The sequence below is a fragment of the Nelumbo lutea genome, chromosome 2 (assembly GCF_056320005.1).
Source record: "Nelumbo lutea isolate HS-2025 chromosome 2, American lotus-T2T, whole genome shotgun sequence".
In the NCBI taxonomy this organism is placed as follows: Eukaryota; Viridiplantae; Streptophyta; class Magnoliopsida; order Proteales; family Nelumbonaceae; genus Nelumbo; species Nelumbo lutea.
Genome location: NC_142685.1, coordinates 25,257,490 through 25,282,782, shown reverse-complemented (window position 1 = coordinate 25,282,782; position 25,293 = coordinate 25,257,490). Strand labels below are relative to the sequence as shown.

At 40.4% G+C, this 25,293-nt stretch overlaps 2 protein-coding genes across 6 annotated transcripts in view; one reads left to right on the top strand and one right to left on the bottom strand.

The window, feature by feature from the left end:
* TTN7 (Structural maintenance of chromosomes (SMC) family protein) overlaps positions 1 to 4,219 on the top strand; it is a 45,246-nt gene extending 41,027 nt beyond the window's left edge. For all 3 annotated transcript variants that reach the window (XM_088970626.1, XM_088970627.1, XM_088970628.1), the window contains exons 25-29: positions 626 to 794; positions 900 to 1,046; positions 1,543 to 1,638; positions 2,027 to 2,201; positions 3,479 to 4,219. In XM_088970626.1, coding sequence (XP_088826752.1) covers positions 626 to 794; positions 900 to 1,046; positions 1,543 to 1,638; positions 2,027 to 2,201; positions 3,479 to 3,669 — 778 coding nt within the window. In that variant the 3' untranslated portion in view covers positions 3,670 to 4,219. The remainder of the gene's footprint in view (positions 1 to 625; positions 795 to 899; positions 1,047 to 1,542; positions 1,639 to 2,026; positions 2,202 to 3,478) is intronic.
* A 565-nt stretch (positions 4,220 to 4,784) lies between these two features.
* On the bottom strand, positions 4,785 to 23,663 carry LOC148869303 (Acyl-CoA N-acyltransferases (NAT) superfamily protein). Of its 3 annotated transcripts, none has more exons than XM_088968912.1 (5): positions 22,783 to 23,018; positions 22,488 to 22,655; positions 21,778 to 21,893; positions 5,549 to 5,660; positions 4,785 to 5,172 (listed from the first exon to the last, which is right to left on the bottom strand). In XM_088968912.1, exons 2-5 carry the CDS (start codon positions 22,639 to 22,641, stop codon positions 4,955 to 4,957), a joined length of 600 nt encoding a protein of 199 aa, XP_088825038.1. In that variant the 5' UTR covers positions 22,642 to 22,655; positions 22,783 to 23,018; the 3' UTR covers positions 4,785 to 4,954. The 3 variants fall into 3 exon arrangements, with proteins under 3 accessions (XP_088825038.1, XP_088825040.1, XP_088825039.1); XM_088968914.1 differs by having other exon boundaries at positions 5,549 to 5,583; positions 21,774 to 21,893; positions 22,783 to 22,973; XM_088968913.1 differs by lacking the exon at positions 5,549 to 5,660 and having other exon boundaries at positions 21,774 to 21,893; positions 22,783 to 23,663.
* Positions 23,664 to 25,293: the final 1,630 nt, after the last annotated feature.

The window sequence follows — 25,293 nt, the reverse complement described above, 5'->3', positions numbered from 1 at the left end:
CAATCTTATAGGATTTTCAAGGGTTGCAGTTTTCTAGTTTCTGTATTGGGTGGGGGTCTACCCCTAAGGTGATGGTTGTTCTGGTGTTTGTAGTTGAACTGAAAGGCTGGGACAAAACTTGGATGGTGATGATAAAATGGAAACCATTGAATTACAAATCTTGCTGAGTAAAATTTTACCATCTTGTTGGTCATGAAAAATGTACATAGTAATTCTCAGTTTTATAGGTTGGTCTTTTGGGCACCACTGGAGTTATGAACTCCAATTCTTCTCCAGAGGGGGGAAAACAGAAGAAACAAATGATGTACTTGGTATTGCACTATTGTGTTATTTGCTACTGCTTGATTTTTTTATCACCTTTGGTACTGCTTATTTTATCATACTAATTTGTTATTGCTTAGTTTTCTTTGAGATGATAATTCATTACCTTTCTTCCCTTTTGGAATATGAATCTCCCCCCAACCCACAAAAATAATGATGTGCTTGCAATGTATCCACTGTCGTATTATCATTTGGCATTGCTTGTTTTATTTTATTGCATTTGGTAGTGCAGTTGTTTTTGTTAATTTGTTAAAGTCAAGTTTTTTAGATAACTCATTCATTTTCTTTCTAACACAATTAACAGATACAAACGAAAGAGCATCAAAGAATTGTATAAAATGCTTCACAAGTGCAATGAACAATTGCAAGAGTTTAGCCATGTAAATAAGAAGGCACTTGACCAATATATCAATTTTACTGAGCAAAGAGAGGAACTCCAGAAAAGGCAAGCTGAACTGGATGCTGGTGATGAGGTATTATTTTCCATTAGCTCATGATTTGCATATCATGACAATGAGCTTATAATTAATGGCTATGGGCCAGGGCTTCCTGAATCAACTGCTTTTTACCTTCTGCAGAAAATTAGTGAACTTATCTCAGTCTTGGATCAGAGGAAAGATGAATCAATTGAACGGACGTTCAAAGGTGTTGCTAGGCATTTCCGAGAAGTCTTCTCTGAACTTGTTCAAGGTGGTCATGGATACTTGGTTATGATGAAGAAAAAGGTTTGTTATTTTTCTATTTTCTGTATACCATGCTGGCCAATCTCTATATATTTTTGGTTATCGAATCAAGTGTGCTAGGTAAAATAAATTCCTCCATAAATTGGCAGTGCATGCACTGTGAGTCTTTGTTGACATCTTAACCATGCTTTCTCTGTAAAATTTTCTTATGCTTTCTTAATCCATTATGAGTATGATGTTCCTGCAAAATTGTCTTCTATCAGGTTCTGCTTTGTATATTCTTTCAATCCATCCCTATTTCACATACCAAGAAAGTGATGAGTTACATCTCATGGAGAGGGAAGATCAGCACACACATTTTTTATGGCCATCTCCTTGTCATGAGCATGTTTTATGCAATTTTGTGCGAAAATTTCAGTTTTGGATTTATCTTGCACCTAAGCCTACATATTGATTAGATTCAATGTCAGTTGAACAATTAAAAGAATTACTTATGATTGGTAATTCCCTTGTAATTGTACTTTTCCTATTTTTGTAGGATGGTGATCATGGGGATGAAGATCAGGATGAGGATGGCCCTCGAGAAGCAGAGAGGGAGGGAAGGGTGGAGAAATATACTGGCGTAAAAGTGAAGGCATGTATCTTCAATGTTAATTTCCTTTTATAGGCAGAAGATATAAATGAGAAACATTTGAGAACATCTATGATAATTCTATGATAATACCCAGATACGGAAGGGACATATCTGTAAAGGGTATTGGACTGTACACTCAAAATTGAAGTGTATCATATGTCACATATATAGGTATTTGGGTATCATAATGCAAGATGCCTCATTTAGTATTTTGGCGCTGTCAACTTGGTGCACCTTTACCTAGTTTTGTTTGAAATTCTATGCTTATCAAGGGTCCCAAGAGGATTATCTCTTTCTTTTCACATACGTAAAAAGTCATGGTATTCATGTAGTTCTTGATCAGCTCCCTGCTCTAACTTGTGATACTTGAATTGGTCTCTTCTGATAGGTTTCTTTTACTGGCCAAGGGGAAACACAGTCGATGAAACAACTCTCTGGAGGTCAAAAAACTGTTGTGGCCTTGACACTGATCTTTGCCATTCAGCGATGTGATCCTGCTCCTTTTTATCTTTTTGATGAGATTGATGCAGCATTAGATCCCCAATACAGGACTGCTGTCGGAAGTATCCAATTTCTTGTTTGTGCTATGTTTATCCATGTTCTATCTTTACCTATCTAAATTTTCATCTTTTGGTTGGGAAATAGAGGTAATGCATATATTGAGTTAACTGGTAGAAACTGTGTAGACATCCATATCATAACAAGTGGTCATTAATCTTAAGTCTGAACATCCTAAATGTTGTGCCTATTAGATTTGGTTGTCCAAAAGATGATTCCCTGGATTGATTACCAGAAGTTCTTGTTTGGTGAAAAACCATTATTCAGATTGCTAAAGCTTATTGCTGTAGTCATTGTTCAAGTCCATACAATAGGAAGCCCCCCTAGGATAGGGCGTGGTCAAATGCTCTCTTGGATGGTCTTAACAAATGACTATCAGGTCACTCTTCGATGCAGTGCTAATACTTTCTAACTATAGGTGTAATGCACAGCCCACTTTTTCGTGCCACCTGCACTGTAGTGGGCTGTGCCGGCACATGCCTGTATGGGCCACAGGCTTCAATCCCCTGGCCCATCCCAGCCTGGGGTTGTGGCCTGTGCTGGCCCACGGGGCCCATTTTACAGCTTGATTTCTGACCTTTGAAAAGAATAAACTAGATTGAATAGTCAAGATCCTCAAATGGTGTAAAAGGGTTAGGCTCTTACTGTCTGACGTAGCATTTGGGCAAAACTTGATAGGTGGTTCACCTTGCCACGTCGACCTACTTCATGAACATGGGTGGGAGACCTTTCTATTTTGTTGACTTTTGTATGTGATTATGATAATCTGCAGCCACTGGTGTTCCCAAAGCTGCGTTTGTTGGAATACAAATTGCATTTGCATTGGTGTAAATGCATGGAGTGCTAAAGGGCTGTGTAAATTCTGGTTTACTTTTGCTTCAGATTTGACTGTCTTATTTGTTTGTGAAAAGTAAAATGTGGTGACTTCCATTTTAAATGGAACAGAATGAAGGTAAGAGGAAGATGGTGCAAATTTTTGTACCATGTAACAATGCAAAGCACAACTATAAACAAACAAAAACAAAACTGAACCAGGTGCAAAATTTTCACCTGGTCAAGATTTACACAGCAACCAAACGCAGCAAAATGTTGTTATCAAAGCCCAAAGTTTGATTATTAGTTACATGCTTTTTACCTTTTGTTTACATAAATGCAGACTATTGCTTTCTTTCAAATTAAGTTGATTATTTGCATGGTTACTGGCCGTTATATGTTTAAATTGGTAATTTTCCTTGTTCTTGTTTGGCATTAGATTGGGAATCTTAACCATTTGTCGTTCTAGATATGATTCGCCGCCTTGCAGACATGGCAAACACTCAGTTTATTACCACGACGTTTCGGCCAGAGCTTGTGAAAGTTGCTGACAAGATATATGGGGTGACACATAAAAGCAGGGTCAGCCGTGTCAACGTCGTCTCCAAGGAAGAAGCCTTGGACTTCATTGAACATGACCAAACTCACAATACTGACTAGAGGTTACAGGTTAATACATGCTTAGAGTAGCCTGTTTATATTAGGTTGTAGGGATTGCTTGTAGGTGTAGATTATCAAGGAGCATGGACAGATTGGAATATGAGTGCACATCTATTTTCTCATCTCTGTGCACATTGTCAAGAAACTGTTCTTAATGATTTGGTTAGCACATACTCTCTCTCTCTCACGTGTGGCATGGTTTGGATAGCACAGGTTCAACCCCAAGTCCATGTCAACCAAAAGAGATTGCTCTTTTAAGTTGATTTGGGTGGTTCAGAAATTATGTAACTAGAAACAAGATTAATTCCAATAATTTGGATGGCACGAGGCCAAGGTTCAAAGAATCAGTAACAGACTCAACGTGTATTTAGAAAGGCAATTAAGATATTGGGATTTGCTACATGGATACCGTAGAATCATTGAGGATACGCATATATGCTAAGTAATGTAGAATGTATACCTAATGGTCTATAGACTACAAAATGTGAACTGTGAATTAACATGACAGGGCACACCTGCGATGATTAATAAATTCAGGTCATTGGATAAATCATACCATATTATTATTTGTTTGGTGATTTATTTTAACGAATTTGAATTTTGAAAGTAGTTTTGGTTGAGTTTTTACACCTTTCATATTCATCTTTAATGCTAGGTTTGGTTTGGAAGTTCTTTTTTCCTAATCAAACAGCCTATTTCTTTTACTGTGGATTAATGATTATTGTTTCAGGGAATCCAGCCTATCCAGCAAGAAAGACGTTACTGTGTTGATAAAATGCAATGATCGGAGCATAGCCTACTCAAAAGGCAATAGAATAAAACAACAGTAAACCACTAAACCGTAATGGGGAATCAGACCACTTTTTTCTTATCTGTTTCTTTCTTGAAATTACAGTACCAATATAATGTTCTCTACCCAGGTAAGATACCTTGTTAGATACTTAGATTGGCCTCAATGCAGCAACAAGATATCTTACCTGGGTAGAGAACATTATATTGGTACTGTAATTTCAAGAAAGAAACATAAGAAAAAATGGACTGATTCCATGCCTCTTCACCAGGTTTTACCATTGGACTTGCTGTACGAGTTGCTCACAAAAATCAGACTTTCAGAGTTTTCGCCTAATGAGAATCAAATGCATAGAATTCACCAAACAAGAAATAATTACTCACAAATATCCATTTTTCTGAACTATGGAGTTTAGTTGAAAGCAATGTTCATTTTCAACTTTCAACCTCGAACTTCCACCTTTTTTAATGACATGATGGCTGGTTCTTATAAATGCTATTTTTTTGTTTGAGATTGGGTGATAATCTTAGTAAGAACATAGCAGTCGGGAGGCGTAATATTCGTATAGTAGTTTTGGATGGTTTCAGTGATTTCGAACCCAAATTTCTTGTAGAAATTGATTGCATCTTCATTGTTTGTCTGAACGTGCAAGTAAACCTCTGTGATGTTTTGGTTGGAGCACAGATCTAGAACATGGTTCAACAGCTTGGTGCCTGCAGGTAACAAGATAACTGTTAATCCAAGTTTAGCATACTAGAAATTGAACAAAAAGAATGAAACCCAAATATTATATCTAACTGAGAATAGATCATGGTGGCACTTTCAGCAACGCATACTTAGTATGTTTTAACATTCCATTCCTCCATTTATACAACAATTGCGATGGTATACAAGGGGCAACAGGCTGGCAGGTTCAAATCACCGAGTGTCAGTTTAGCTGCACTAAACTGATTTTATGATTCTAATAGAATAATTTTCGATCTGTATCTTCGAACTGCCCGTTCATTCACTGTGGCTTTTCCATCAATATAATAATTTTCAATCTATATATGATGACTCTAGCTTGTTTTTGAGTGAAGGGATGCTTACCCAAGTTAGTACTCTGCCTTTTCCAAGGATGGAGACTGCAGGGTTTGAGTAAAAGGAGCAGGGTGTTATAAAGCATGCTACCGGCAGTGATATTATGGATAACATGGAAAATCTGAGAATCATTGACAACAAAGATTATGAGATGGAAGTGGTGAAGAACAATCTTATGGGGCTATTGTACTCATGGTTTAGCATTCAAATTGTAATCCAATTTCATATACTGATTATACAGATCCAGTGTAATCGCTGTCAAGCGTGAGAATGTGGGTTTGAGTCTGAGAGCGGCCATTTTGTGCAAAGAAATGCCAAGGATTAGGAAAGCATCCAGTACACCCCTCCACGGACCCCCATATAGCTGGGACCACATTGGTTAATGACCAAAAAACCAAAAGAAAGAAAGAAAAGCAAAGAAATATTGGTTAATGGCCTTATAGATTGTACTCCCACTATATAAATTCTCAATGTGCATGGGTTGGTTTTATTTTAAAGGAAATCCAATATTAACTTTCTCAAAAAGAAAATCCAGTCCTCACAATTCTAGGTTCAAACAGTTTTATCAATCCCCCAATTCAGAAGTTTCGCATCCAGCAATCTACCCTAGGGAGGATTCCTTCACAAACTTGAAGCTCAACGAGTAAAACTTGATTTGAGAAATACAAGCAATATTTTGGAAAATGATGCACATCTTTGGCAGTAGAAACTACTGGAAGTGCAGAAGTCCAACATCTTCAGATGTCCGAAGTGGTGGTGACCTGTTCATCTATATGTCGACGAATTCTGGTGGGAGCAGGGAAGGAGGATTGAAAGAAAAGAATGGTTCTGTTGGCTGATAAAAAAGTTGAAGACTGGAAAAAAATTAGCCACCAAGGTTGGATAGTTTTCATTTCTTAGAATATTAATACTTCTATGAGCGCTGAGGAGGTGGAGCTGGAGACAAAAATCGACGACAATTTGGCTGAGGGAGGGATATAAAAACACAACATGAAAGTTATTGATCAAAATAATAAAAACAAAGAAGGATTCTTGATGGAGAAGATCGAAGGATTCACAACAACTGGAAAATGGAGAAAAGTGATTACAGCCGAGAGAAAAGGATTCTTGATGGAAGAAATTGTATACCAAAAGAATCTTACGATAAAGATAAGAGAAGGAAGAAGAGGAACGAAACTGTTGGTGGGTGAAGCTGTATCATGGTTCCAGAGCTTCCTGGACGGAGCAGTACATGTAAGTTGGGGTGGGCCACGGAAGAGTTCCCTTAGGCAGTTAAGGAGGGAGTATTTTGCTGAGAGAAAGAGAAACTCCAATGGCTGGTTTGTTGTTCTGGAGGAAAGTTTTGAGCAGAGAAAAAACAGAGCATCATCATACCAGTAGGCAACAGTCTGCAAGGCTGGAGTACGGTAGCAAACGAGCTTCACCGGAGAATAGCTGTGAGAAAGAAGGAAGAGATAAAGGAACCAGAAAAAATGACAGCAATACTGGGAAAGGAAGAAATGACAAAGAGAAGGAAGCAATTAGAGAGGCTGGGGTTAGAAGAAAATGAAGAAAATACTGATTCAATGGCAGAATCTCTAACAATGCAGGAACCAAAGATCTTATTGGAGGGGGAGAAAGGAAGTTGGGAGCGAAGACTAATCTTGTTGGCAAAGAAGGAAGTAAACAACTGGAAAGGCTTACTCGAGGAGGTGACTTCCATGATTGGTACTCCTCATACTGTGATACTAATCCCCTTCAATGACAGAAAAGCTGTAATGGAAGTGGGGGGAAGGGAGATATTGGACTTCAAAACTGTAGAAACAAGTGAGGGACCTGTAACAATTGAAAACTGGTGCCCATCGGCTAATGAAGTAACAATGGGCAACGGGAGCTTCAATTGAAGCTTCTAGGTTTGCCTTTTCATCTATGGCAAAAAACCACTCTCCAAAAAATAGCGACAGCTTCGGGTGGTGCTCTCCTATCCTTCAAGACGGTGGACCTGAGAGCAGTGAACTTGAAAGTCGTTGGTGTGAAACCTGAGAAGGTTTCAAGATCCATCAATCTGTATGCGGACGGCTACTGGTACAAAATCTGGGTAGCATCGGAAGTTGAAGCGTCGCTCTGGTATGGAAGGTCGAAGATTGAAGACGATAGTTACAATTGGTGATGAACAAGGAAAGAAAAGTGGACACGTGTGCGGACTTGGGAAGGAAAACTCTTCTAGGAATGAAGACGTTTCCACTTTAGAAGCTGAATGGCCAGAACCAAATATTCAGCCATTTTAAGAAAAGTTTTCAATTTTTTTTGAATCCAAAAAAATCTGAGGGCCATTCTTTCGCAGAGGCAGTCAAAGGGGTGACTCGGTCGGACCAAGGGCTGGGTCCACCCAGAGGAGAAAAACTTGTTTATAGGTCCCGGTCTGACCCAACTGGCATCCTAGTGGGTCAATTGAGGTCCAACTGGGGGAGTGGTCCATATATTTTACTCGACTCAGGTGATACCTTTAAAGGTCAGGTGAGTCGGGTCCACTTAGGTGCGACTGGAGACTGTATGGGTGATCTATCTTCATCCTTACAGAAAAAACAAAAGAAGGATTCTTGTTTCGGCTGAAGAAACAGTGCTGATGTGAAGAGAAAATTACAGTGGATCCCAGTTTCCAGATCTGATGCAGCGAACCAAGGAAAGTTGGGAGAAGAACACCCAAATCCAAGGTATTTCAGATGTGGAAGAGAGGAGCATGAAGAGGACGCTGGCTGGGTTCACTGCGAATCCTCAGACGATGAATACGAACCAGAATCTGAGAGAGAGTGACAGCTTTGGGGAAGATATGATGGAGAAAGAAGACATGGAGGACATGCTTAGCGCGGCTGCTGAACTGTTCGTTGGAGAACATAAGGATTTAACCCCTAATAAAAAATATCCTAATAATGGTGGAATGCTGAAAGATGCAGAGTACAATTTGGAGGATAAAAGGGAAAATGGTGTACCAGAAAGAGGAAATCCAAGTCAGAGAATGAACAGTGAGCAAGGAATGGGTAAGATAATATCAATCAATATCCAAACTTCGAACAAAGGCATAACAGAGGGGGATAAATGACAGCGATGGAAGTAGTTGTGAGTCCGAGGTTCAGAAAATTCGTCACAAAATTATATTCTGGGAGAGAATTGTGAAGTCCAGACCAGTGCCGAATCTACTTCAAACTCAAGTCCAGGTATGTCTGTGCCTTTGGGTTTTGATACTAACTCTAGCTCTGGTCTTGCTGCTTGTACTCCAGGTTCCGGAGCTGCTTCCTTACCGTTTGCCCATGATGAAATTGAGACACAAGAGAAAGAGCAGAGCGGGGAGAAAAAGAAGGAAAGTGAAAGTGCGGATAGATGGTATAATGATACTGGAGAAGAGATGGATTACAGAAAGAGTGAAGGGACAGAAGAGAAGGAATTAGAGGAGTCTGAATTGGAAGGAGCAGAAGAAGAGTCGTCGGCGGAATTTGTGGGAAAATTGAGATGTAAAATAAGAAATCTGAATGAGCTGAAAATATACCTTAAGAATAGAAAAGAAGGGAAGGTGAGAAAAAGAAAGATGAGTGAAGTTGAAAGGCTGAAGCAAGATGTGGAAGGGGATAAGAAAATCAGTGAGAGAAAGGGCAGGGGTAGGAAAGGAGAAAAATAGGAAAGCAGGTTAGGGACAGAATAAGAAGGCAATATGAAGATCGTGAGAGGATTGAGGAATGCAAGAAAGAGGGTGTTAATAAAGGAGCTACTGAGAAAAGAAAATCCAGATATACTCCTAATTCAGGAATCCAAGCATCAGTTGAGCAATGAGTCCCTCATGGGGAACTTCTGGAGGAATAGTGACTTTGTGGAAAAATGAAGTTGAAGGAGTTGAATAATTGATTGGAAAAATCTTAGTTTTTGTTAAATTCAAACAGGTGGGCGATGGTTTTGAATGGGTATTAACTAATGTATATGGCCCCAATGGATACAGGCAGAGGAGTGAGTTGTGGGAAGAGCTAGAGACATACGAGGATTATGGGAAGGTCCTTGGTGCTTAGGAGGGGATTTAATGTAATTAGATTCACTGACGAGTGTAACAAGATGTGGCAAAGAAACACTACAAGTATGAGGAAATTCAACGAGTTTACCAATGTGTTTGAGCTCAAAGAACTGAATTTGTCGCATAGTCGGTTTACTTGGTCAAATCTCCAAGCTGATCCAATTTGTTCAAAATTAGACAGATTTTTGTTTACTACTGATTGGGAAGAATACTAGGGAGGTCTGATGTCAAGGACACTGCCTAGGGTCACCTCTGATCATTGGCCAGTTTTGATTAATAAGGTGGATCCTAGGAATAGAGGACCTATCCCATTCAGATTCGAAAACAGGTGGTTATCCCATCCAGGTTTTAAGGAGAAAGTGAAAGAATGGTGGGTAGCAAGTGATCCAAGGGCTAATTGGGAGGGTATGAAAATTCAGTGAAAGCTGAAGGAGTTGAAAATCAAAATTAAAGAATGGAATATTCTCCAATTTGGGAGGCATGAGGAAAGAAAACAACAATTGATGAGTCAGATTGAGGAGCTAGATGCAGAAGAAGAACAAGGTGAGTTTGGGGAAAGGGACAAGGAGCTTAGGTGGGAGTTGAGGAAAAACCTAGAGGATGTTCTCTTTAAAGAAGAAATTAGCTGGAGACAAAAGTCCAGACATAAGTGGGTAAAGGAGGGAGATAGAAACACAAATTTTTTTCATGTTGTAGCCAATGGCAGGAGGAAGAACTTGATATCCAAGCTAGTGATAAATTATGCAATATTGACTCAGCAGGAAGAGATTGAAGGGGCCTTTGTGGACCATTTTAAATCAATCTTTAGAACACCTATGTCGAGCAGATTACAGATTGAGTGTTTGGAGTGGCCAAGACTACCGGAAGAGTCAAGGGTGTGGTTAGAGAGAAGCTTTGAATTGGAAGAAATAAGAATAGCCAGATTTTCAATGAATAGATCTAAAGCACCTGGTCCTGACGGTTTTACGATGGCTTTCTATCAAGATTGCTAGGAGATTCTGAAGGATGGCATCCAAAAAGTGTTTTCTGAATTCTTTGAAAGGGGGGTGATTAATCCAGGCCTCAATTCCACATTCTTGGCTCTAAATCCCAAAAAAGGGAGATGCCTGTCACCCCAAAGAGTTCAAATCCATTAGCTTGGTACACAGCCTTTATAAAATCATTGCTAAGGTGCTTTCTCGGAGGACTAGAGAAGTCCTACCCTTAATAATTTCCCCAAATCAGGGTGCCTTTGTGAAGAGTAAACAAATTGTGGATCAAATCCTTATTGCAAACGAAAGTGTGGAAAATTTCAAAAGAAGTGGGAAGAAGGGGGTTAGTGTGCAAATTGGATCTTGAAAAGGCATATGATATGGTGGATTGGTCGCTTCTACTGGAAGTCTTAGAGTCTTTTGGATTTGGGCAGAAATGGTGCAAGTGGGTGAAAGGATGTATTAGGACTTGCCACTATTCCATCTTAGTGAATGGGAGGGTGGTAGATCATTTCCAGGCTACCAGGGATATCATGTAAGGAGACCCCCTTTCTCCTTTCCTGTTTACTCTAATTGCTAAAGTCCTAGGAAAACTCATTGAGAGAGCAGACTCTAGAAATTTGGTGAAAGGTTGGAGGGTAGGAAGGAATAATGTCCCAGTAACACATTTACAACACAATTCTTTTTTGTGGTGGGGAGGTGAGTTGGGTGAGTAACCTAAAGCAAGTGATCAATGGTTTTGAAAAGGTGACTAATCTTAAAGTTAATTTGGACAAGAATTGTGTGATTGCCATTAATTTGAGTGAAAGTGAGGTGGAGGATAGGGCCCGCACTTTGGGATGTGAGATCACACAATGGTCGTTGATCTATTTGGGGCTGCCACCAGGGGATAACCCAAGTAAAAAGAGTTTCTGGAACCCGGTGATTGAGAGGTTCACTAAGAGGTTAGCATCTTGGAAGAAAAATTACCCATCCATGGGAGGCAGAATAACTCTGATAAAATCTACATTGGGAAATATGCTAGTGTACTTTTTGTCGGTGTTTAAAATGCCTGGAGCAATTTGTGGGATTTTGGAGAAATTAATGGGAGACTTCTTATGAGAACCAGGAGAGGAGAAAAAAGATCATAGGGTCAAGTGGGATATAATTACCAAAACCAAAAATGATGGTGGCCTTGTTTTAGGTAATTTGCAGGAAAAAAAATGAAGCTCTGCAGGGGAAATGGATTTGGAGATTGACTTTGGAAAGGGATAAATTATGGGCTCAAGTGGTCTTAAGTATTCATGGGCAAGCAGCAGATGGCTGGGACTCTGGAGCTTCAGTTAAGGCTACGAGAGCTTCTCCTTGGAAATCAATTCATGCCATCCTTCCTTCTTTCCTTCCTCTAATCAGGTATGATATGTGCTCTGGTAATCTTGTGAAATTTTGGGATCATGTTTGGGTGGGAGACATTCCGCTAAAGGAGCTCTTCCCGTCTTTGTATTCTCTATCACATTAAAAATGAGCCAGTCTCCACTTTCTTGACCTCTTCTAGTTCATCCATTGATTGGAATTTGGGTTTTTAGAAGGGCCCTTAGAGACCCGGAATTGAACCTCATTGCTGACCTACTATAAATCCTTGAGTGGGTGACTATTGATCCACTCAGGAGGGATAGTAGGATTTGGACTCCTCCTTCGGGTGTCTTCTCATGTTCATCATTCTTCAAAGTATTAGCCCATTCCCCACCTGTCTTTGGAATCCCTTTTCCAGTTTTGGAAGTCTGGGGTAAACCAATTCCTCCCAGAGTAAGTGCATTTTGTTGAGAATTTTTCCTTGAAAAATGTAACACTTGCGACTTACTTCAAAGAAAAAGGCCTAATTGGTGTTTATCCCATAGTGGTGTATTCTTTGTAAGAAGAATGGTGAGAATTGTTATCACTTACTGGTTTCTTGTCCACTTGTTTTAGAAATCTGGTGTTGGTTTTTCTACCTTTTTGGATGCAAGCGGACCCCTCCCTCAAATGTACAAAGCCTATTCCATTCTACTACTGTTAGGGGGCTGAAGAAGAGAGGGAAAATTCTATGGAGGTGTGTAAGAGCAGCTGTATGTTGGGCAGTTTGGGAGGAAAGGAACCAACGGACCTTTCATGGGAAAAAAAGAAAAAAAAGTGTAATTACTAAATTAATTTCCATAAGGGTGATTCAGTGGGCTAAGACTTTGCACATATTTGAAAACTTTTCAGGAGATATCATCAGGAAGTGGAAAGAAGTGGCTTGGTCAATTCCAATGAAGAATGTAATTCACCCAGTTTGGTCCCCACCGGCTTCAGGGTTCACTAAATTAAACTTTGATGGAAGCAGCGAAGGAAATCCAGGTCTGTCGGGTATAGGGGGAGCTTTCAGGGATGATGAAGGTCGAATTATCGCATTGTATTCGGGTCCTATTGGCTGGGGGGACTCTCTTAGAGCTGAAACATTGGCTGTTATGTAAGGGTTAAAAAGAGCTCGAGAATTAAATATCAGAAACCTGATAGTGGAAGGTGATTCTAATTTGACTATCAACTGGTTAATGAAAGATGATTTTAGTTTGTGGAAGTTTCTAAATGAAGAGAAGAAAATTAGATATCTCATACAAAATATGGAAGTCAAATTTCAGTGGACTAAGAGGTGTGCCAATTCCTTGGCAGATTCATTGGCTAAACAAGGGGTGGGAAGAGATAATTTGTTATGGGCAACATTGTAATCTGAAATGTTCTCTTGGGAGGGTTAAGAGTTTTTACCCCTCCCTTTGTATTTTTCAATTTTAATATCTCTTAATAAAAGTATTTGTTATTTATCAAAAAAAAAGTCGAAGACTGGAAGAAGGTCCTGGATGTAGTAGCCGGTGAGATAGGTGTTGGGGATGAAGCAACACTGGTTCCACTCGCAGATACGAAGGCTGTGTTGGATGTGGGCGAGCTGGAACTGAGCTTTAAAGCTGTTGCAGTGAACGGGGGCCTTATACAGGTCCAGAAATGGAATCCCATCTGCAATGAAGTTGCTGCCCAAGATGGGTGTGTTAGACTGAAACTTATAGGTCTCCCATTCCACCTTTGGCGCGACTCTGTTCTTGAATACATTATACAGAGTCTAGGAGGAGTCTTGGTGGAAACTGATAAACGGAGCTTGGTCGCCGTGGAGATACAAGTGGTCGGCATCAAGCGTGAGAACATGCTGAGGTTCATTGAGGTGTGGTACAAAGTTTGGGTTGCTGCGGAACTTGAACAGGCGTGGAGGGGAGGGGGGTCCAAGGTTGAAGATGATGAGTGAGCGGGGTGGTGGACACGTGGAAGGAAGAAAGTGGGTGGCGAGAAAGAGGTGCAGATGGACATTAAAGGAAGGTTTAATGGGCCAGCTGGGGCAGCCCAAACGTTAGGCCTGTTGATTAAAGAAAATAATTCAAAAAATTTTGAACGAAATAAAAATAAGGCGGGATTAAGCTATTCTGACGTGGCAAGGAAACCGAATAGACCAGGGGGCAGAATGGCTTGGTCTGAGCCGGTCGAGATGAAACGAGGGTCGGGTGGGCTGATGTGCAAACCGGGGACTCTTTTAAGTGACCCACGTGACAACTTAAATGGTCACATAGGTTGGGGGAAGGGGAGATTAATTTGCACGATGATAGACACAAGTAATGGTCTATCATCGTCCCAAAAGAGAAAGGAGGTTAGAAATTCTTACCAGTAGTCGCGCGCAAACTGGTCGGGGGATTTATAGTGGGTTCCTCGCCAGAACAAGGAAGAGGGGAGCTCCGGACGACGACTCTCAAAGAGGCCAAACCCGAGATACTCGAGGGAGAGAGCCGAAGAGAGAGAGGAGGCGGATGAAGATTGGGTGATGTGCAGCGGTGACGAAGATGATTCAAATGAAGGGGTAGAGGATGGCACCAGTATCGGTAGTGTGGATGAAGATTATGGTTACGATACAGGTGACAAGGGAGAATGGGACATTGTGAAGATGTTCTGGGATGACTTAGAGGAAGACGGGAGGTGTTTAAGAGGAGGCCAGGAAGGTCAGATAGAGGTAGCAAGAAGTTTGGGACCCTATGAAACAAGCAAGATTGTAGGTCTGAAGCAAGAAAACCTATTTCCAAGACCTCAGATTGTGCAAGGCACAAATGAAAGTGCAAATCAGGAGAACCTGAAGCAAAGCTGGAACATACCATTCAGGGGTGAATCAAGGGTACAGAGAACAGATCATCATGTTGACCAAAGGACAGAAGGTCTCTCCCACCAACCCAAGGAGACAAATATTGACCAACCTCGGGATCTAGAAAGGGAGGCCTGGAACATTCCTAATCCATTTTCCCTCTCACACCCGGGTAATCAAGTGAATTCGAATTTTGGTACTAATGCTTTTCCTGTGTCCGTTGTTCCAGATTCTGCTTCCGATCCTTGTTTTGATGCCCATGTATGTGCAGTCAATCAAGAGGGAGGGGTTGTGGAAGTATTGGAAAGGGAGGTGAAGAACAACGGAGAGGAGAGGGAAGGGAGATATAGAAATGAGAAAGTGTGGGCAATTATTAAGAGGGTATTCAAAGAAGTGGAAGGAAATGGGATACGGGGGGAAGGGGTGAAGAGGAGGGAAGAGGAGAGAAGAGGGGAAGGTTCACTGGAGAGAAGGGAAGAACAGGAGGGCAAGGAAGGAAAGGAGAGTGTGGAGTGCATTGTGGAGGAGGGAGGAAATGAGGTAGGGGTGAGGGATGGAGAGGAGAGAGGAAGGGAGGATCAAAGGAGAGAAGGGAAGGAGAGGAGGATAGGGCCGGAAAGGAATGTGGAGGAAGGTCAGTGGGGGAGGAATATAAACAAGAGGAGTTAATAGCAGATTTTGTGGGGAAGTTGGGATACAGATTAGAAGATCTAAATGTGCTAAAGGAGGGATTACAGAGAGGAGGAGGGAGGTCAGAACAAAAAAGATAAAGTTGAGTGAAGTTGAGAGATTGAAAAGAGATGTGGAAGGTGATAAGAAGTTTGGAGCAAAAGGAGATAGGAGGAAGAGGGGAAAGTAGTGGGTAGGTGTGGAAGGGAATTAAGGAAAGAGTTTGAATGAAGACACTAAGCTGGAATGTGAGGGGAATATGGAGTGCGAGGAAAAGAGCAATAATAAAAGAGGTAATAAAGATGTATAACCCAAACATTGTAATGTTATAGGAGTCCAAGAAGATGGAATTTAATGATAGATGGGCAAGGAGTGTATGGAAAGCGAGGGGGATCAGTTGGGTGGCAGCTCCATCTTGGGGTGCTTCAAAGGGGATAGTGACTATGTGGAAGAGGGATGTGGTAGAAGGATTGGAGGAATTGATTGGAAAATTCTCAATCTCCATGAAGTTCAAACAACAAGAGGATGGATATGTGTGGGTGCTCACAAATGTTTATGGGCCAAATGATCATAGAGAGAGAAAGGAGTTGTGGGAGGAATTGCTTGATGTAAGAGGATTGTGGGATGGGCCTTGGTGTGTGGGTGGAGACTTCAATGTGATCATATATTCAGAGGAAACAAATAAGAGCAATTAGAGGGTGACAACTAGCATAAGGAAGTTTAACAGGTCTGTGGATGCCTTTGAGCTTAAGAAAATACTTCTAGCCCAGAAGACTTTTACTTGGTCAAATCTCCAATCTAGATCCATTTGCTCTAAGTTGGATAGGTTCTTGTTTTCTTTGAATTGGGAAGAACACTGGGGAGACATGGCATCTAGAGCCCTACCTAGGGTAACCTCGAATCATTGGCCCATAGTGATCTGCAAGGAAGAAAAAAGGAATGGAGGACCAGTTCCTTTTAGACTTGAAAATATGTGGTTACTCCATCATGGGTTTACAATTAGGGTAAGAGAGTGGTGGAATGAGTGTAACCCAGTGGTGGAATGGGAGGGGATGAGATTTCATAAGAAGCTACAGTTCTTGAAAGCTAAGATTAAGGAGTGGAATATCTTGGAGTACAGGAAGCTAGAAGAAAGGAAGAGAACTCTGATAGACAAAATTGAAAGCCTTGACTCTAAAGAAAAAAGGGGAGAATTTGGAGAGGGGGACAAGGAATTAAGACGAGCCTTGAGAAGACAGTTAGAGGACTACCTACATAAGGAGGAAGTTAGCTAGAGGCAGAAATCAAGGTGTAAATGGTTACAAGAGGGACAGAAACACTAGGTACTTTCACTCTTTGGCTAATGGATGGAGAAGGAGAAACTACATTTCTAAGCTAGTTGTGGATGGAATTGAATTAACTCAACAAGAGGAGATTGTTGGGACATGTGTAGAACATTTTAAATTCATTTTGAGAAGGCTTGTAAGTAGAAGGATGTGGGTGGAGGGATTAGACTGGTCAGATGTAGGGGGAGGGGGGAGAACATGAGAAGTTTGGAGAGGGGGTTTGACTTGGAAGAGATTAAGGAATCAGTTTTTTCTATGGATAGAACAAAAGCTCCATGGCCGGATGGTTTTACAATGGCTTTCTATCAGGATTTTTGGGATATATTCTAAAAGAGGACCTTCTACAGGTTTTTGAGGAGTTTCATTGGAGAGGAATTACTAATTTGGGGATGAATTCCACTTTCATTGCTCTGATTCCCAAAAAGAATGAAGCCTCACACCCAAGGGACTTCAGACCAATTAGTCTCATTGAAAAGGTACTATCTTTGAGACTAAAGAAGGTTTTGCCAGACTTAATTGAACAAAATCAGAGTGCCTTTGTGAGTGGAAGACAGATTATAGATCAAATCCTCATTGCCAATGAGAGTGTGGAGAGTTTCATGAAGGATAATAAGAAGGGAATGGTGTGTAAATTGGATTTGGAGAAGGCATATAACATGGTGGATTGGGAATTTTTTAGGAAAATCGTGACCAAATTGGGGCTTGGGGCTAGATGGTGTAAATGGATCATGGGGTGTGTTCGGAATTGTCATTATTCAATTTTAGTGAATGGGGCAGTGGTAGATTTTTTCCCAGCCACTAGGGGTATAAGACAGGGCGACCCCCTATCCCCTTTTCCGTTCCTACTTGTTGCTGATGTGTTGGGAAGGTTGATCCATAGAGTAGACTCTAGGGGCCTAATTAGAGGGTGGAGGGTTGGTAGGGAGGACATCCCACTCACTCACTTATAGTTTGTTGATGATACAATCTTGTTTTGTGAATGAGGTAATGTGAGGTTCATCAGGAATTTGAAGTTAGTGATTCAACTTTTTGAGCAAATGTCAAACTTAAAAGTGAACTTCAGGAAAAGTTGTGTTGTGGGTGTGAATATGGAGGGAGAGGCTAGGGAGATTGCGGAAGTGCTTGGGTGTGAAGTCTCAAGTTGGCCATTGAGTTACTTAGGTTTGCCCCTAGGGGACAACCCCAAGAGAGAGAGTTTGTGGAGCCTGGTGGTGAAGAGGTTTGAAAAAAAAGCTTGCTTCTTGGAAAAAGAATTATCTCTCCCTTGGTGGAAGGACCACATTGATCAAGGCCACGCTTGCAAACTTACCTATCCATCTCCTTTCAGTGTTCAAAATTCCAATGAAGGTTTCCAATAGGTTGGAGAGATTAATGAGAGATTTCCTTAGGGAGCTGGGAGAGGAGAAGAGGGACCATAGAGTTAGCTGGAAAATGGTGACCAGGAGCAAAGCTTGTGGAGGTTTGGGGCTTGGGAATATTGGGAAAAGGAACTCGGCCCTCTTAGGAAAATGGTTGTGGAGGTTTCCTTTGGAGCAGGAGAAGCAATGGGCTAGAATAGTGGCAAGCATACATGGGATGGAGCAGAATGGATGGGATGTTGGAATCAGAGCAAGGACCACAAGCAGCTCACCTTGGAAAGCCATTCATAATTTGCTTCCAATCTTTTCCCTACTAGTCAGGTATGATTTGAACTCTGGCACTTGCATTAAATTTCGGGAACAAACTTGGGTGGGGAATGTTCCTTTTAAGGACTTGTTTCCCTCCCTGTATGCCCTCTCTAAGTTTAAAAATAAGCCAATTTCTTTTTTCATCACCCCTTCATCCTCCAGTTCTAAGTTTGGGTGGAACCTGGGATTGAGGAGGGTTGTGAGGGACTCTAACTTCCACAGCGTCTTGAGCTTTCCTGACCTCCTTGATAATGTCTTCATTGTCCCCTCAAAGGTGGACTCTAGAACTTGGACCCCGACTCCCATGGGTTCTTTTTCCTGTGCTTCATTTTTCAGAGTCTTATGTCAGCCCACCAATCCCGCAACCTCTCATTTCCCAGTTAATGAGGTTTGGTGCAGACCAATCTCTCCTAGGGTTGGTAGTTTTTGTTGGGAAGCCTTTCTGGAAAGATTCAATACTGGTGACTTGCTTCAAAAGAAGAGACCCAATACATGCTTATCGCCTCATTGGTGTGTTCCATGCAAAGCGGATAGGGAGACTAGTTTTCACTTACTGGTGTCGTGCCAATTTGCAAAGTCAATTTGGGAATGGGCTTTTTCTCTCTTTAGGTGCAGGTGAAACCCTCCATCAGATTTGCAGATCCTATTTTCTCCTTCTTTGTTCAGGTGGCGCGTGAAAAGGGGAAGGACAATGTGGAGATGACTGAGGGCTGCAGTATGTTGGTCCTTATGGGAAGAAAGAAATCTTAGAACCTTTTCGAATAAGGAGGGAGGGGCTGAAGAATTGAGGGCTGTGATTCGTATCAAGGCTATACAGTGGCTGAAATCTTTAGAGTTATTCACAGACTGCAGGTGGATGACATGTTAAGGAAGTGGGGTGAGATTGCAAGCTGTATGAAGTCCAAATCAGTGGTGAAGGTGTCTTGGACACCCCCACCTACTGGATTCCTAAAACTGAACTTTGATGGGAGTCGTAGGGGTAATCCTGGACAATCAAGGATTGGGGGTGTTTTTAGGGATGAGAATGGGGTCATTTCAACCATGTTTTCAGGTCCAATTGGAGCGGGGGACTCTCTTAGAGCTGAGATCTTGGCAGTTATGGAAGGTGTTCAAAAAGCTAAGGAAATGGATGTTAGAAAACTCATAATTGAAGGGAACTTGGGAGTGGTCATAGGGTGGCTGAGGAAAGACAACTGTGGATTATGGAAGTACAGCAATGAGAAAAGAAAGTTCAAGTGGCTGGTGCGGGAAATGGAAATCAGGCTGAGTTGGGTTAAAAGATCAGCTAACTCTATAGCTGATGGGCTAGCTAAACAGGGGATAGAAAGGGATGTAATGTTTTGGGATAAGTTGTAACTAATTTGCTTCTTTTTTCCTTTCTTTCTTTGAGGACTTATGTTGTCTTTGGAAGATAAGAGAGTTTGTCTTCCTTGATGTAACTATTCCTATCATATTTTAATAAAATTACTGAAATTGTTATTGATAAAAAAAAATCTTTGGCAGCCCAAAATATTCAATTGTTTAAAAATCTCCATGATCCATGAAAAAAGGCATTTTGATGGCCAAAAATTAAAAGAGAGAGAGAGAGAGAGAAGCACATACGTATTAAATTGAGCAAAAAGTTGCTAAATGAGAACAAGCTATCTTTAGCCTTAAACTCCTATTTGATTTTTGAAGTCCATGGATTGCACAGTATAAAACTATAAATTGATGACAATGCATACAATTCCATAAAACAATACCCATGGGCTAATCTATTGAGCTCCCAACTACCAAAATAGCTAGATCAAAGGTTATGGGACCAGTACATCTTGGTTTTCTTTCCTTTCCTTTTTTTTTTTGATAAATCAGTACATCTTGGGTTTAACTCCCCCAGACTTTACCAAAGTATTGAAGTTCAAGAAAGATAGAACTCAAAAGTTTCAAACCCAGTCTTAGATACTTTTATTAAAGAAAAACCAAAGTATAATCTCATGTTGATTGCTGAAGCATCAACATTTTTTTTTTGATAAATGCTTCTGAAGCTTCAACATTAAGCTTTATAGAATGGTGCAGGTTCTGCAGAAGGCCTCTGTTAAGTAAGCTCACCATATGGCTTTCTGGTTAGCTGCTAGACCGATTTCTTTTCAACTTCCTGAGTGGATTTGGAGAAGCATGGTCCTGATGGTAAAGCTTTTGTTTGTATTGTAATGCTTCACAGAAACATTTGATCAACCAGAGGATCAGGGGTTCTCAATAAGCAAATTGGTGTATGCGGCAATGGGAGAAATTGAAACCACTTCTTCAGTATGAATTGATAATGATATTTGGTATTTCTTTCAGAGATGTTCTAATATGACCTAAACATCCCATGGGGTCCTCCCTTGAACTTGTGCTCGAGTTATGTGTTCCATACTTTGGAGGATAGTTTCTTCTGCCATTTCTATGGAGAGTTGATAGTTTGAAGAAAAATGGCGGTCCTCTTTGAGAACATGTGTGCTGAAAAGCTGCTTATTATGATTAGTCCATTTTCAATGAACTTAAAGAACTCAAATTCTCAATCTTTCAGGTTTTTTCATGAGGTAGTATATATCTAATTCAGAAAGTAGGTCATGGAAATTCTATGGTTTATCTGACAGTGAAAATCATAGAATTTCCATTACACAATGTCAGTCTTGGTCGTGGTGCTGTGGTGGACTGAATATGGATCTAACCATCAGCACTTTAACATGTAGTGGCCACTCTCAGGTTCAAACCTGTGTTCCCATGTTTGTCAGACCAAGGCTTTACTGTTGCACCAAGCAATGATCTCTATATCTTGTCAAGTTAGTAGTAATCTAAACAGTTTTAAAGGATGGAAATTCTACAGTTCATTTTGACTGTATATTAAAGATGTCTTCCCCTCTTATAAATGGCATTACCCAATGATGGTCTTGGTTATCAAGGGTCCTGGGTGGGGTGGGCTGGACATGGACCTAACCTTCTCAACTTTAGCATGAAGTGTTTGCTCTCAGACAGACTCAAGCCAGCATTGTCATGCTTATCAACCCAAAGTTTTACTATTGCACCAAGCAATCGCCCCTATGTCTTCCCCTCTTGTACTTGTAATTTTTGTTATACAATTAACAAAATCTTTGTTAACAAAGGGGCAAAAAGGAATCAACCTATCCTCAAATATCTTGAGGAGAACCAAACACGAAACAGCTTAAACAAACTCAGTTAAGTTGAGTCAAGTCTCCTGTTCTGATAAATACAATTCACCTTTGCTCAAAAAAAAAAAAACAAGTTTGAACATTTTTTTTATAAAAAATACACATCTACGAGTAGTAGTAAAGAAATCTATGACTCTGGTGCTAGAAAAAAGGTGCATAGTCCAGAAAATGAAAGTAGAAAAGGTAAAATATATGTTGTGAACTTACCTACCCCTAGACCACGATATGGGGCCAAAACACCCAGCGTCATGATGTAAACACGAACACTGCTTTCTTTCTTCTCAAGGCGGCATGCGATTGAACCAACACAAATGTCACTGTAATATGCTGGACACAAAGGAAGATGTTTTTTCAAGAACGATACTATCAGCACTTACATGATTATAGAGAATCTATATGCATCTTAAAAGCAATTACTCAAGTAACTCTTTTTATAATCGATGACAATAAAACTTCGTTTGAGATCAAACATAGAACACAAGACCATCAGAACCAGATGATCAAGAACCAAGGCCAAAAACCTCAAACCAACAAAAACGGTAGAACAGATACCACAATCTACCCCGTGTGGCTTATACCCCAATAAAGCTCACTCCTCTCCACTCCTTGCCACTCTACCTGCCAACGAATTAGCAGATCACAGGATTCAAAGAAACGATGTTCAGATTCGAAAACCACCAAGACTTAAAAAAAGAAAACCAAAAACCCATCATCATTTCACCAAAACAGAGGATACCCATTAATGGGTCAACTATAAACCACCAACCCATCCCCCTCAAAGTCGAAGCATCCATTGCACAAAAAAGAACCCTAACATCTAGAATGCAACCCACAAAGAACATCAGAACGATGAGGATGCAGCTAACTGGATTATCAGCGGCGAGTTAGAAAAACAAAAGGGAAAAATGAGAGTATTCAGACCTAGTTTCGTAAATTTGCCAGAAGCGAGGGCATCCGCATAATATTTATCATTGTAGCGAACAGGGAAGAGAGCCGTGTTGAGCTTCTTCAGCTGCATCAAGTTCTTGTCTCTCACTCCATCCAAAGAGATCAGAACCTCACGACCAGCTCCCATCTTCCCCCTTTTTCCTGCATTAGAAATAAAGAAATAAATAACATCCAGAAGAAAAAGAGAGGAAGGAAACAAAAAAAAAATAAATAAATAAAGAGGAGCCGAGAGAAAAAAAAAAAAAAAAAATCCCCGGCAACGCCTTACCGAGACCCCTACTCTGTTTCGCGAATGAGTAGAGCCGAAGATGGAGACAGAGATGTTCACAGTAGAGTGTAGACTTCAAGTTGAAGGTTGATAATATAATACACGAATAAATACGGGAATGGGAGGAAATGTTGTTCTACGAAGTTGAGGGGCCTCGGACTAAAAACTTAACTCCTCAACTTTTCCATCGGACGGTCTCTGGCGTTGCATGGTGTAGTGTAATGGTAAACTGATACAATGTTTGTAGCCCTTGGAAGTCGGGGTGTAAATACAGACCGGTGCAAAACTTCACTCATGGTTTGTCGTTCTTGTTTTGAATGTAGTTTTACATAAAAATTGATACAAATTCAACCCATGGCAAAGTTTTACATCCATAATCGTTGTAAATCTAATATTGACAAAATTGATGCAACTATTTACATGAATAATTATACCCATTTTTTTACAGTTGGGAGAAAACAAATAACTAAAAATAGAAGCATACAAACACTAAAAAGAAGCATGATGATTAGTAAAATGACCCCAACCATCACAAAAACAAGTGTAGTTGAAGAGATGATCTTCGAGCCTCGAACCAAAGAAGGATAACATGTGACCCAAGCTTGCCAAGCGATCAGCTGCAAAAATTGCTTCCCTAAACGCATGAGAATATGAGATGTTTATCTCAAACTTGAGTCTCAGATGCTGACATTCATTGATGATATTGCATAAGTTCCATAGAAGCACCAAACATTCATGAAGACAATCAATGATAAGGCTAGAATCCCCTTCTATGATATATTTGTTCTCAGGAAATTTGGATGCAATGTGGTGGGCTTCAAGAGTTGCCCATGCTTCTGCCTCATTTATCGAGCATTCTCCAATGTTTCTACAAGTCACCCATAAAATTTAACCCCATTCATCCCTCATAATAACTCCAACAGCTGAGATTCCATCTTGATTTCTAGAGGTGGCGTCAAAATTGAGCTTGACCCAACCATTATTTGGCGAGGTCCATCTGATAAAATTATCCCTCTTCCCCACCGGATTGGTTGAAGGTAATGGTTGACAAGCAACTAAGTATTCATCAAAATCTCCTTTGACTTTACTAAATACTTGATCCATGAGAAGGTTTTTGTTATTAAAAACATTGTTATTCTGCCTTTTCCATAAGTTGAACATGATTAAGTTAGCTTTTTCTAGAGAAAGCTTTGGGTTATGTTTTGGATCATCACTTGCAATACTAACCCACCAACATTCGCTACATCTTTGCCACAACTGCTTGACCTCTTCACAATTGTGAAGTGTTTTAAATCTTCTTCATTTCCTCAAAAATAGTAGTCAACATTATCAACAAGATCTAGTTTTTTTAACTACGATTTTGTTAACAGATTATTTTTTAAATCTAAGTACATGAAGTACTGAACATTAGGGGGGGGGGGGTGTTGCATTATCACTTAGGGTACCCTCAAGGAGAGTGTAGGTCGATTTAATGGAATACTCACCATTTGGACTAAATTTCCAAATTATCCTATCCTTAGTACCCCTTGATGGAATTGGGATTGCTCTGATTTAGTCCCATTGCCTGAGGCTTACCTTACTCAAGATTTTTTCCTTGTTCCATGAATTGGAGATAAATTCATTAACTGTATTAATGAGATTAGAATGAGAGTCCGGATCCTCATTTACTAAAGCTCTTTCTCCAAACCACTTGTCCGTCCAAAAATTTATGGATTTTCCATTCCCAAATTGCCACCTCATCCCTTTCTTTAGAATATCTCGGTCGGAAATGGAGGATGCTTCTCCAATTCAAGAAATCGACTTTTTTTGCCTTAATTAACTAGAAATTTCCATTATATATATTTCATAATTTGGACCCATAAATTTTCAGGTTGGGTAAGAAGTTTCCAAGCTTCATTTGCCCATTTGAGATTTTTTAAACCCCATGCCCCATTTCTTTTCGAATGGCAAATTAGCTCCATTTAAGAAGGTTAAGACCTTTACTTTTTCCTTTGTTCCACATTTTTTTTTTTGCTTTCTTTCAATATTTTCCACTACATTTTTTGGGGGAATTTAAACACCCTCATTAAATATTGAGGCATCATATTAATGGTAGGTCTAAGCAAGGTAACTCTACCAACAACTGATAATGTGATTCTCTTCCATCCTGCTAACTTCTTATTTATCCTTTCCTCTACTTCTTTAAAAGTCTCCTTTCTCACCGTACTCTCAATTATGGGAGCACCCAAGTATTTCTCTTTTGTTCCTTTCCATCGGGATTTTCAGAATTCTTGAAATCACCCTCCTAAATCTATTGTGGGTATTACAAGAAAAGTGATGGAGGACGATATGACCCAACCTATGAAATGGTGACACGTGGACAATGACTCAACATGAGCGACAACTCAACATTGTAGCCTAGTGTAACCAAGTGACGGGCCCATAAAGCAGTTCGCTACATTGTAGCTCACAAAAGGAGGAGCTCACCACAAAGCGAGCTCCAGGTTCCCCGAGCTACCTTTGAAGGGATAC